The sequence below is a fragment of the Clytia hemisphaerica genome, unplaced genomic scaffold, assembly GCF_902728285.1.
Source record: "Clytia hemisphaerica strain Z4C2 unplaced genomic scaffold, Clytia hemisphaerica genome assembly, whole genome shotgun sequence".
Lineage (NCBI taxonomy): Eukaryota > Metazoa > Cnidaria > Hydrozoa > Leptothecata > Clytiidae > Clytia > Clytia hemisphaerica.
The window spans coordinates 2,664,664-2,678,107 of NW_027103974.1; the positions used below are offsets into that span (position 1 = coordinate 2,664,664).

Genomic DNA, 13,444 nt, shown 5'->3' on the forward strand with positions numbered 1-13,444 from the left:
GCCACCGACCTAAAATTTGCAAATATCTGTTCTGATTTGCCAGCTGGAAGGATTTCCACGAAATTAAGAACAGTTCCTCGTTTTCCAGACGAGAAATTTTTACTTCAGAACAGTTATATTTTTCCAGCTAGGAGGTAAAAAAACTTTCAGAACAGATACGAAATTACCAGGTGATTGGTTTTACGCGAGTTAACTGTTCTTATCTACCAGGGCTGACAAAATCTTATAAGAACAGATCGCTAAATTCCAGCTTGACATTGAAGGACTTTTAAGAACAGAAACTTAATTTCCAGCTAACAGTTCGAACAGATCCACAATTTCCAGATGTTTTGTAGAACAGATTGAGAATTTTCAGCTGCCACTCCAGGCAACCACATTCAGGATTTTTTTTAAATTCCCTCAGAACAGATAGGAAATTCTTAGACACGTTATTTATAAATATAAGATATCAGACTATTTTCTCATAAGAACAGATCATATTTTTCCAGCTGGTCCCAATCTCCAGTAGAACAGATCATATTTTTCCAGCTGGTCCCAATCTTCAGTAGAACAGACCATATTTTTCCAGCTGGTCCCAATCTTCAGTAGAACAGACCACTTTTTTCCAGCAGACTTTTTTTCTTTAGTTCGGTAAGAACAGACCGCCATATCCAGCTGGAACGTGCCTTCAGAACAGATATTTTGAAGTCCTCCTTCGGTGGATGCTTTCGCTATGCCTATGTGACAAAAAATAGCGCGCTTTTCTCCCCCCGGGGCTTTTCGCTCGATCGATTTTCTCAATACCGCCCGCCTTTTTCATCGTGTACGCCCTTCCTCAGATGGCGGCAGAAAAGAGAAATCGAAAACTAACTTGAAGTGTAAATAGGGTCTTATTTATTGTAAGCACTTTTCTATCAATGGCGCGATATGATGTCAGAGAAAGATTAGAACTCGTTGGTGGTGTGGCTTTACTATGACAATGTTTGTCAATTTTTTATTATTTCTGATGATTGAAGTACTTTTTTAACTAATGTTGTAACTGTTTTATTAAGTAATTTTTGATTTCCCTCGTAGAAATCATCGGCTCGAGTCGCATAAAACTAACACCAGAAAAAAATAGTAAACAACAAAGATGGCTGCCATCAGCACACATTTCATGAAAAGTTCCTGTCTATACCTGCTAATTTTAATGCTTATGCTTCGAATAACATACCAACAAGTTCTTCCAGATATTCTTTGGGATCCAAAGAATCCAATGTAAGTATTTCATCCTATCAAAGACACTTGTGGGTCGCTCGTCGTTTGGGCCTTGCCCACCTTTTGAGACTTTCGTGTTATTTATATATGTTATAAAAGTGGAGAAACTCATTCTCAGTTCAGTCATTTAAATTCAGTTCAGAGATGTGTCCAGGCCAGTCTGCAAATAATAAGCAGTTGATAATTTTTCATTGGCCTAACTGCTTCATTCACTATAAAACTAGCAGAAAAGAAAAGAGGAGAGTTAGAGATGTGGTGTGCGTGCACCATAATTCGATCCCTGATTTTGGATTTCAGTTTATCCAGGAAATAACAAAAGAAAAAATTGTATGCGAGAAGTGGTGGAGGGAAAGTAACTTTATGGACTATTATTATAGGCCTTTTGTACAAACCTATATATAAGTAGGGTGGTCAGAGGAAATTTCAAACTTACTTGCAGAATACCAAACCAAGTTTAATGGAAAGCCATAACCATCAGAAGAAAAATGAGGGGTCACTTACCTTCCAATTCTTTAAAGTTCCAAAAATATTCCATTTTGAAGTTCAATTTTTCAAGCATTTTCGTGCACGCATCGCCAGCCATTTTTGTACCATCATTACGGCACCAAAAGCGAAAGTGTTTTATGAAAAATTCCGCGTGGGAGGTTTAGTGCGAGTTTTATTTTCCGTAGATGTAGCTGAATCGAGTCGGAAACGGGGGTAATTACACCGTAATCTTTCCCTTAGCGCTTGCCACCGGAAACAGTTTGATCCTTACTTTTTTCACATTTGGAAAGAAAAAACATTGTTCTTTCTAAAAAATTTATGTTTGATAAAAAAATTTGATTTTTTCAATGAAAAAAACGCATATTAAGTAAATGATTTGACTTCCTGAAAAATATAAGTTGCTCCAACCAACAAACATGGTATATACGTCTCAAAAGCTGAACTATTGCGGGGGACGATGCAAAAAACTCCAGGTCAATAGCTGTTTCGGGTGGCTAGCGCTTTGGATTTTAGAACCCCCAGATAAAAAATTTTGCCGTGCCGCGAACAAGAAGTTTGAAAAAACTCACCCGTGAGTACTCATTTTCAAATTTTGAAGCAACATGAAGACATGATGTGCTGATTTTTTCTGCAAAAGAAAGCTGAATAAATTCTCTACACTTTGGAAAAATACTTATGTTAAAAGAGGTTTCCTTCCTTGAGAAATGTAAGCTTGAATATTTTTTTTGAAAATCTATGTTTTGTTACTGCCGCACGCGTAAGGCCCGACCTCCCTACTATAAGGGGTCACTCACAAATTGATTTTAGGTTAGAAAAACTTAAGTTGAAGTTTTAATACAGGCTGACCACTGACCCAAAACTGACTGAAAATGTAAAAAAAACTGAATGAATAAAGTGTTCAAGATATTCAACCCTGATATTGATATTCAATCGCTGTTTTGCCAGCCATTTTTACTGTTGCACAATTTATATTTGAAAATAACAGAGATAACTTTCTCACAGAATTCCCTGAATTAATTGTCTGCCTAGTATTATTATAGTGGCAGAAAAAAACTGGCAATCTGTAAAAATTCAAGGGCCATGCAGGCCGTCAATCAGAGTGAGAGAACCTGAGACATCAGGTTGTTTGTTTTGGTTTTCAAAAAAGCCAAAGTGATCAAAAAGAAACATGGCAAAGTAACATTTGACATAGAATGAGCCTCTTAGGTTTATTGTTAAATTAGAATCAAGTCTTTTGTCGTATCTTTAAATATATTTTTATTAAGTAGGAGGAAAGAACAGAATTTAGATTCTTGCAAAAAATTTTCTGGATCAAAAAAGAACATCAATAACCATTAACCCACCCACCGACTAAAGTCAATTGTTTTTTTTTTTTGAGACATAATGCTGAGTACATTCACATTCAAAAGCTCCAATCAAATCTCTACTGACTCCAACACCAAAACAATGATAATAAAGTATCAAAAATTAGAATTTTTATTGGTATCCTGTTGCTAAGATTTTTTATTAATGTTTCTGGAGTTATTACATAGTGTATTTGCTACAAAATATCTTTTATTACAACACTGCACAAGTCAATTTGGAAAGAGGTTCATTTCCTGATAGTAATACAATATGAAAAAATAATTATTTTGTGTAATTAAGGCTTGGCTCGACTTGGCTTGGCTGTGGATACTGTTTAATGCGAAACAAGAAGTGCATTAACCCACCCTATATTTTTTTTTATATATTAAAGTTTCAATGAAGATTTATGCACAAAGGAGTCAAGAAGAATATATGCGAAATCAGATGACCAACTCAGTATATTGTGTGGCAACCCAAGCTTATCTAATTCATTTCAAGACTCACTTCGTAGGGGAAGGAGCATGCAACATAAATACTTTTACAACATATACATAACAGACAGTCTAGATGTGCACAATGCTCGAGATGGAAACCGTGCTGACTTAATGTATGTTTGTGATGCGAAATTGACCAGCTCGAGTAACCAAGATTATGTCGTTAAAAAGTCTGTAAACCGCTTAAGCAGTATTTTACCTTTCCCCATTGGCAATTTTCAAGGATTTCAAGAGGGGAAAAAGTATTGGCTTTTCAGTAAGTGTTTTTTTGTTTTAAAGTGTATGTAAATGTTTTAATTTAAAAATATTCTTGAGTTTTTTTCAATTTTTACTAGGATATTTCCTTTCTCTGAATGCACAGTTTATTCTCTCTTGAAGAATGCACTGCTCAAGTTTCTGGAAAAGATTTCTCTTTTTGTGCATAATAACATGCTACGGTTTGCTATATGATGTGCTCTTGAAACTGTTTGGAAACATAATTTGATTTTTTCATTAAAAACGTCGAAAATTGATAAACCTTTAGATTTCACTAGACCATCACTCCTTTTCATTTTCTAGCTACTTCAAATGGAAGTGAAGCAAGTCTAAAGACAAAGATTGGTCCAAAAGACTCTATGAGCATTGAATTGCACATGCTGAAACAAAATGAATGCTCTGATAATGACATTTCTACCCAAGATTTCAAATGCAAACTGAGGAAACGTGTGAATTGTAAGTCACTTTTATTATTAGCCCCATAATTTTTTTCAGGACTTGAAATCATTCTTGTATATTTTAACGCACTGTATAATTTTTCATTTTTGGCAATAAGAGGAATTGAATCGAAAAGCTTTTTTATGAACTCTATTACAATAAACTATCAAAAGGTCAATTTCTGATTACTTATTAAAATTGTCATTTTCTATAAAATTCTTAACAAACTTTTTGAAATCTTACTTGGGCAAAGCTCATTCTGAAAGATCAAACGATTATCTCAGTCAACCCGTCAAAAACCTTTTGGTTTTAATGTTAATTAAGATGCTTTCCTAAAGATGTCATGACAAGTCTTCATTCTCAAATTCTATTATACTATTTCGATTTCTTCGGTATATAAGTTCTTTTTGACTTTTTATTTTACTTTCAGTATGTTTTCAGAAGAAGTCTGAAACTAACAAGGCCATCATAATGAGTGAAGATCCAGCCCCCAGATCTGGTAGTCCAAACAACAACAACCAGGACAACGATCCAGCTCAAGCCCAACGTGCTGCTGGAAAACCAAAGTCTGATGACATCAGCACAATGTTCCAAAAACCAGTTTTCCTTGTTGCTGTTCTGTTGGCTTTATTAGTCGGTGTACTTCTTGGTTTATTTTTTGGTTTCAAGAGAACACAATGTCAACAGCAACAGAAACAAGGTATTTTTTTTTCTTTGAGGAAATAAGCCCTCGCGTACAAGTTTCCAACCCTCAATCAGTGAGTCTAAATGACTTGAAAGATGGTCCTGTTATCCTCTGCTTTATACGATAAGAGAGTGGTATTAAGGGTAAGCGGGGTAACCCAAATCACGACCAAAGGGAAGGTACTCTACAGCACCCTCCCTCCCTTATCGAGAACCTATAGAAGGGTAAGCAACTTTAACTTACTGCTGTAAAAAGTACCTTTACAACTTTGAATATTTTGACCCTTTATTTGATGTTTTTACTAGTGCATATTGTTGCATTTCGTCACTCCCCGTCTTTTCCTGCGTGATTTTGTGAAAAATTCATACTGCCTACCACTACCATGCAAAGAAAAGTGGAACTTTTGTTTTCATGGAAAAAGTTAAATAGGTAACGATTATATTTTCATATTTGATTAGACATGGAAGAAATCGAAGATGGTGAATCACCAAGCCCAAAAACAAGTAAGTGCTGAAATGATTTTTGTGAGTGTAATGTACTAGTTGACATGATACTGGTTAAAAATTACATAAACGAGATTTCAAAAGTTCAACATTCTTTGTCTTGAAATATTTTTATTCAACGTAAATTTCAAACTGGTTGCATTCACTGACCTCTATAAACCCTTGACCGAACCACATCTGCGATTTTTGATCGAAGTTTTTTTTGTACCCGCAAAATATCCACTGTGGTACTAAAACTTTGCCTAGCGTTTAACGGCTCTATACTATATCACAAGTATTGAAGGAAAAGTAAATCTAGCGCTCTCGATGCATTACACCGCTATTTGGTAGTGCTACCATTAGGGCACTTTAATAAAAAATCGGTTCCAGAGATTTTGCTTGGCCGGGATTGAGAAAACTGTTTATTATAAAGCTCAGTGGTTACAGGACCAAGGTCATACTTGAAAATGGAAAGGCCTTTAACAGTTATGTAGCTGAAATTAGATTTTAAACAGGCGTTGATTAATTTAGAATTTTGAATCATTTAGAGGATCTCAAGTAGTTTTTCGTCTATTTGTTGAGGGGCTGGAAGATTTTGATTGTAAAGTTGTTTATCAAGGAAACCAGTTAAAAAGGAAATCAAAATTATTGTTATCTGGAAAAGGAGGAAATTTAAACGATCTAGAATGGCTTTCCTTTTTGATATGTATCTTGTTGTCATGATTTATCTTTAAAGAAAATAATATCAAAACAAGGATGAAAGTATGCATTTATTTATGAGGTCAGTTTTTTTGAGGTGTGCTTGCCTTTTTCTCCTCGCTTTTTTAAAATCTAAATACATATATAGGCGGCAATGGTTTAAAAGAGTCATTTTGTCAAGGAATTTCCTTCCCATTTGGGGCATTTTATTATTTTCTAATACGCTTCTTTTAATGAGTTGTATAGACTAGTAATAATTGAGTAATTACCATTTTTTTAAAGCCGTTTTAATCACTTAATTACCGCCTTCAATGTCGAATTATTTGTTCATTAAGACCCTGTCTACATTGCGGATGAATTCTTTGTTTTGTTTCTGATCCTAACCGCGCTTTTTTTCTAATTTCATCGCTGTCTTTTAGTTTTATAATAGCATATCAAACCGCTAATATCAATTACAAGTGGTTACAATGAATAAATACAATCTTGTTTTTTATAAGAAAACGAGGCTTAGATTTATGACCAAAACCTACAAACATATAACAAGAACAATCTTAGACAGAATCGAGTGTCTTAGTATCATAGTATCTTATCTACACGTGTTCTTTTTATAAGAACATCCAAAATTTTTGAAGCCTTCCGATGTTCTTAACTTTTTGGATTTTAAGTCTAAAAATGTTCTTATAACATGTTCTTATGCTCACTATTTTAGAGCAATTTTTGACTATTTTCCTAAGAAATCGGGTGTTTTAGAGTCCGCAAAGCCTTTAAATGTTCTTAACATGTGCTTAAGATCTTGGCCATCGAAGCCTTATGTTCTTATATAGTTTATTCTTAAAAAATGTGAATATCTCAAAGAATTTCTTCAACACGAAAAAGACGTTAAAAAAATAAGGACACCTAAGGCTCAGTAATGGTTTCTGTCAGCTAGAAATTAGAAACTGTAGGAAGATACCTAATACGCAGTTATTATTAAACTATGGGTAGTACGAGTGACATCTAGTATTCGATTAACGTTTTTCAGCCTATTTTCCGTGACCTTTTTATTTCCATTGAGAAAATTTGTCAGATCATATTGATTTTTAATGCGTATGTCACGGAATCTTTATGTCACGGAACTGCAGACTATCTTTTTGTGTATGTGACAAACAATGATAGATTAAATTTTTCTTTTACCTATATTATCAAGTCAAATTTAAAAACCAGTACTTTCTCTGTGGTGGAGTTAAAAAGCTGTAACTTTTGATAAGATTCGAGATAGATTTAGTATAACGAACCCCTAAAAACCAGGATAGTCTTAAAAAACCTAATTCGATTTGCAAAAAGACTTTGTTTTCCTTTGTCCTTTGTTTCTACGGAAATTATTTCATTGAAATAAATCTATAGACAATTTCCAAGCTGAAGCATGACAAAACTTACACAATTTTGTAACCCCGCCCTGGCCTTTTTCTTACTTTCAATACTAATAATAAACTCTTTTTTTTCAGAGAAAAATGGCTTCTTCAAAGGTCACAAAATCGGCCGCCAATGTTCAACCAATTCTCAAGCGCCAATGCTGCACAAAAATAGTATGTAGTTTAGTATACGAGTAATAATATAATATACCTTATCGAACCTTGTACGACGGCCCTTATTAAGCCAGCGACGTAAAAATAACGCTATAAAGCGCTGGCATAAAAAGGGTCCATATAGTAGGTGATAGTGTAGTGCGAGATCTGTCATGGGATAATGTTAATTTTATAAACTAACTATACTTTTCATTGTCATACTATTCTTAAAATCTTTCATCTTGCTGCATGCTAGACTCAACCTTTTTTGGCTAATTTTTTATTCGAAAATAGCCAAGCGATTTATGTGGGTGTGGTATAGTGCAAGGGAGGTAGAGCCTCACCAAAAACTACGAAAAGAAAGACTTGAAGGAAAAATTACCTTTTTACAAGGGAAGGATAACAATTTAAAGATTATCACAAATATCTACAAAAAATTGCAGTGAAAAATACTTTGTTTTCCAAAAGTCTTTTAGTTTCAAAATGACGTGAAATTATTAAAGTAATAGAGGTAGGCATGTTTGGCGATATTAGTATGAAAAAATCTATCTTTTTGAAGGCAAAAAATTGAGGAACTTTTTTCCAAGAAGAGGAATTTTGATAAGCGGAGTGGTTATTGGAAGGTGGGTATGACATTTCGAAACAATCACTGTCTTCAAGGGCATGAACAATGGTACTCTCTTGATACCAAAAGCACTTTTAACTTGAACATTTTCTGTCAAAATTCAAAGGTCTCTTAATGAAGAATTTTCAATAAAATTTAAGGACCACTTTAAAAGATTTCATTAACAGTCAAAAATTTAGTTTAGAGTAAAGTGTAATTTTTTAAGGAAATGCACGTCTTGAAAATCTGGAAAGCAATTGGAAGAAGTTTAAATAATTTCCTAATTTTTTGGCCTCGAAAAAGCCTTACTATATACACAGTGTTACAGACCCATTGGGGTCCCACTGGAAAATTTGACAAAGATTTCGTCCCCGGTGGGGAAATTCCCTGAAATTTCTTCCCACTGGGAGATTGACTTTGATTTCATCCCCACTCGAAATTAAAGGTTTAAAAATTACACTCCAAATCATTCCCATTGGGATTTTAACAGGAATTTTTTATCCCCACTGAGGAAAAAGGTTCCACCGGGGCTGTTGTGAGACGGGGTGTCATAAGGTTTAGGTCATTAGTCAACTCTGATTTTTTTTTGCCTTTGTATGCAAGTGATTTGATTTCATGTATCAAACATAAATTTCAGCCTAATAAGAAAGACGGGAGTCAAGGTCTCACAGAACTATCTGTTCAGATCCAAAATATCACTAAGATTTGATGTTTTGTTTTCTGTGTCAATTTCATTCGGATCTGTCAATTGCGAACCTATTTCCGTCAAACATAAATATTATTTTAGCGCCTGATCCAAATATGATCCTTTTCGTGCGTGTGATCTTTTAATCAAAACCAAAATTCAATATTGTTGTTTTGAAAAATAAATTGTTTGATTTTTGCGCAATATTTTCACACAACGACCCTGTTTCTGAAGTTTAGACTTTAAGTCAAAGAAATAAATATGCGTCCCCGATTGAATGTTCCAGATGTAGAGGGATAATTGCTTACTAACCCTAGGCTGTGCGAATCCCTGAAATAGTTTTTTGTTATAATGGATGCGACTCTTAAAGAATTTTGCTATAAGTAAGTTTTTTGTGGTGTGACACTTTTTGTCACCAAAAATGAGTAAATAAGCAAATTTATGACCTTATGTACCATAATATCCTTCCTTGTGGAAGTTTCATCTCAAATAGCTTGCTCGGTCATAAATTGTCAAGCGAACGTGATTTTTGAGGCCCATTGACATGCCTCTGTAACAAAAAAAATCAAAGGGATACTGGCAGCCTAGCCTTTGACAGGTCCCCCTTTCCTGTTTTGATGTTTTTTGTAGCGTTTTAGAGCTGATTCAGCTCGGGTTAAATGTAATACAGATTTTGAAATTGTCCATTAATTTTGGGCTCTTGAATGGGACATAAAAGAAAATAGGTGAAGTTTTTAGGGTAACTTCCCCTCGATGATCTCTTCGTTTTTGTTACAGTAATTGGCCACAAAGTGGGATATATGTTCTATTTATATATAAAATTTTAGAGCAAAAGCACCCCTTTAACCAAAATCTTTCAATCAAACCAAAGAATGTAAGCCTCCAGTAAATTCTACATCATATTCACAAATGAAACTTTATCTATTTGTCAGGTAACGAGGCTTCTATGGAAGTATGAGGTATACTCGATATGCAGCTAGAGACACCATAAATGGTCTGGTCTACAAACGCTGTTCGGAGGAGTCCCACAGATCACTACAGACTCTGGTGTGGTATTCCATCATCGCGTCATGATGTCAACGTTGCTTCTCTATCCAACAGACTCCCAAGACAAGGAAAAATAAATAACATTCTTTAATGGGTTCGAATGTTTGGGGAAGGAGTGAAGAATAGTACCCTGGTTGGTACTCTCGAGTTATTGCAATCTGCAAATTATTGATTTCTTCTGACATATTTGGTTGATATTTAAAATGGAACTTTTTGCTTGTATATCAAGAGTAAATATGGCAGCTAAATGAAAGAATCATAGCTGAAAAACCTTGTTTTGTCCTACATGGATTGTTGTTGTGTTATTTGGTAATCGTACCAACCCATAAGATTGTCCAGTGATCTTTTATCGATTTGATGTGCTGAGATCTTGAAATTCGTTTTATTTGAGGCATCTCTATCGATTACTTTCATATTCAATTTTTAGTTTATATTTGTTTATGATTTTGACTATGAAAGACCCATACATGGGAGGGGTTGGACGAAAATTTCCAGAGGGTAATCCGAGAAAAGTTTCTAAGGGGTAGAACACCGATTTTAGTTCGTCCACCCTCACTTTAAGGTATGAAAAGAATCTTTTCAAGGGTATTTTTGCAAATACAAACATTTTCAATAATTCTTTTTGACTTTAAAAGGTTCGTCCACCCCCATGTATATGGTTTTTTAATGGAATAACTAATAAATGGATTTGTCTCAAAAAAGATTTTTCTTTCTTTAGAAATTCGAAACAAATAAGTTTTAAGTGAACACCCATTCTTATGCATTTCACCGTACAATTGTCAATGATTATAAATATTTTAAAATAATCAATGTTTAAAATGAAAAGTATATTTTTTAAAGTAGTTAATTAGGTTATTAGAATTATTTTTTAAAAGTACCATAAGTGTTGGACACACTAGCGGTCTTTTTTCTGGTAGGTTAGCGATATAAAGTGTTAATATAGCCTTGAATTGTGAATATATAAAGGTGGGATTTCATCAGATTAACTCTGTGGGGTTGGGGGGTTAATATGGAACTCGCGTGCGTTTTTGGAAATATGAAAGATGACTTTAACTGTACTGTAAGAACTTGAAATGAATATTTAAACCATCGACTGGCGAAATTCGCCTTTTATTCGGCTTGAACAAGTGCTTGCGTTTTCTAAATATTCATGTTTTAAGAATCTTAACACTGGAGTTCAAGAGATGTTAATTGGGGATTACAAATTATTATATCTGTTATCAATTCTCTAAAATATAATTGATATTTTGTTAATATTATGGCTTGTATATATTATGCTAAGTAATTATTCAGTATTTTTCTTCTTTTTTTTGTTTAAATTACCTTCTTCTGTGTGGCCAAAGTTCTGATTTTTTCGCTAAAATATAAATTGTTTGATCATCTGTTTTGACAAGGCTCTATTTGAGAGCTAAAAGCCTTAAAGACGTATAGTACCTTGAAGTGTTTTTAAAAAATTGACAGACGATTTTCCTGTATTTCAAAAATTATCCTTACAAGTTATATAAGTTGTATTTGAAATTTGCGAATATTTTTTGTGTGTATATTATTAAAAGTTGTAAATAGATCAGGAATTGTACGACATTATGTACCTCAAAATATGGTATGAAATCGTTCAAATGTTTCAGACTTTAAATTATTTCTTGATTGGTTTGAAAATTTTGGTGACTCAGACAATGACATTTTAAGGGAACTTAATTAGCTAGGCTGATTTTTGTATTTTATGTATTTTCTATCACATTGCCATTACATAATCCATAACCAACTGATAATTTAGACCAATAAAGAATGAAAGCAAGTCCGAGAAAATTCATCATTTGCTTTGAGTATCTTGGCTTGATGAATTTTCTCGGACATTACATCTCGTAATCAAGTTGAATTTTCCTTCAAAAATACAACCGTTTTCTAAAAATATAACAAATTTTTATTAAAAAAAAGAATACAACAAATGTAAGAAATATTCTCCTTCCAAAATACAGAAAAGAGTTTTCTTTAAAAAAGTCATTCTTCCTAAAAATACATGAATCGTTTTCGCTCAAGAATACACAACTTTCCTTCGTAAATACTATCTTATCTTACCTATCTTAAAATAATAGATAAAATAACAGTAGGGGCTATTTCTTTCAAAGAGTAGAAACATTTCATTAAGAAATACATGAAGTTGTTTTTTTCAAACTAACATGAACATTTTCCTTGAAAAATACATCAAATTTTGTTTTCAAACTAACATGAATATTTTCCTTGAAAAATACATGAAATTGGTTCTTTCAAACTTACGTGAACATTTTCCTTGAAAAATACATGAAATTTTTTTTGCAAACTAACATGAACATTTTCCTTGAAAAATACATGAAATTGTTTTTTTCAAACTTTCATGAACATTTTCCTTGCAAAAATACATGAAATTTCAAACTTGCATGAACATTTTCCTTGAAAAATACATGAAATTGTTTTTTTCAAACTTACATGAACATTTTCCTTGAAAAATACATTTAAAATATTTCTTGCCCATACATGGTATGGGCATTGAAAAGTGTTTCTTCGAAGAATCAATTTTTCTTCGAAAAGTTGTTGCAAAAATTGTTTCTGTCAAAGATGCTAGACTGAGAACCAAAACCATAGGTACAAGGACACATATACAACTCAAAACAGCTCTTACTTCTTGCAAATTAAAACCAAGAAAAGCATGCATATTTTAACCAAAATATGATTTGTCCATGCTTTAAACCAACTTTATCGAGTGCTCATTCAATAAGCTCCGACACTTTAGCCGATATCTTACCACACGACGCTTCGTTCCTAGCGCATACTCCAGCATTGTCACCCTTGCGAGCCAATTATCGATTCTGAAATTTATATCCCCCGTCAACACGTCTATCAGAATCATCGATAGCCTAGAGGGATCACATAAGCCCTGTGTTAGAAGGTGACAATATTACAATGTGAATTGTCACATTTATGAATTTATTAGGCTATGGGTAATGGATATAGGACTTTGTGTTTATTAATTCTAAGTACAAATAAGTTTTCGGAAATGAAATTTAGACTCAGGATTATCTTATCCCTGTAGCTTTTTTTTTCAAATAAAAAAGTTTGTATCGACCTTTATTCAAGTATATCACTATTATGTCTGGATAGCACAACCAGTTAGAACGCTTCTTAAAGAAAAGATTGTAATTGCGATGGCACGCCAGGGTTCAATGCCACTCAGATTACTATGAACTCTAAATTTAAATATGACAGAGTCTCTTTAACTCGAACAAATTTTCTCCTTCCTTCATCAGCTAACAAGGCTTAATTAACTATACTCCATATTACTCGAAGTTTCCTTAATTCGAACAAATACTTGTTCCTTGTGCGGGTTCGAGTTATGGAGACTCCACAATCGACTTTGACTCTGGATTATACCGAGCTGAAAAGATCCCATACACTATTCGCACATCCATTG

The 13,444-nt window shown here is 33.6% G+C and overlaps 1 protein-coding gene across 1 annotated transcript; it reads left to right on the forward strand.

Moving 5' to 3' along the window:
* The first annotated feature begins 1,015 nt into the window (after window positions 1–1,015).
* Window positions 1,016–10,454, forward strand: LOC136810732 (uncharacterized). The gene is made up of 7 exons (XM_067067334.1): window positions 1,016–1,236; window positions 3,458–3,816; window positions 4,119–4,271; window positions 4,684–4,953; window positions 5,397–5,441; window positions 7,604–7,684; window positions 9,885–10,454. Exons 1-7 carry the CDS (start codon window positions 1,112–1,114, stop codon window positions 9,908–9,910), a joined length of 1,059 nt encoding a protein of 352 aa, XP_066923435.1. The 5' UTR covers window positions 1,016–1,111; the 3' UTR covers window positions 9,911–10,454.
* Window positions 10,455–13,444: the final 2,990 nt, after the last annotated feature.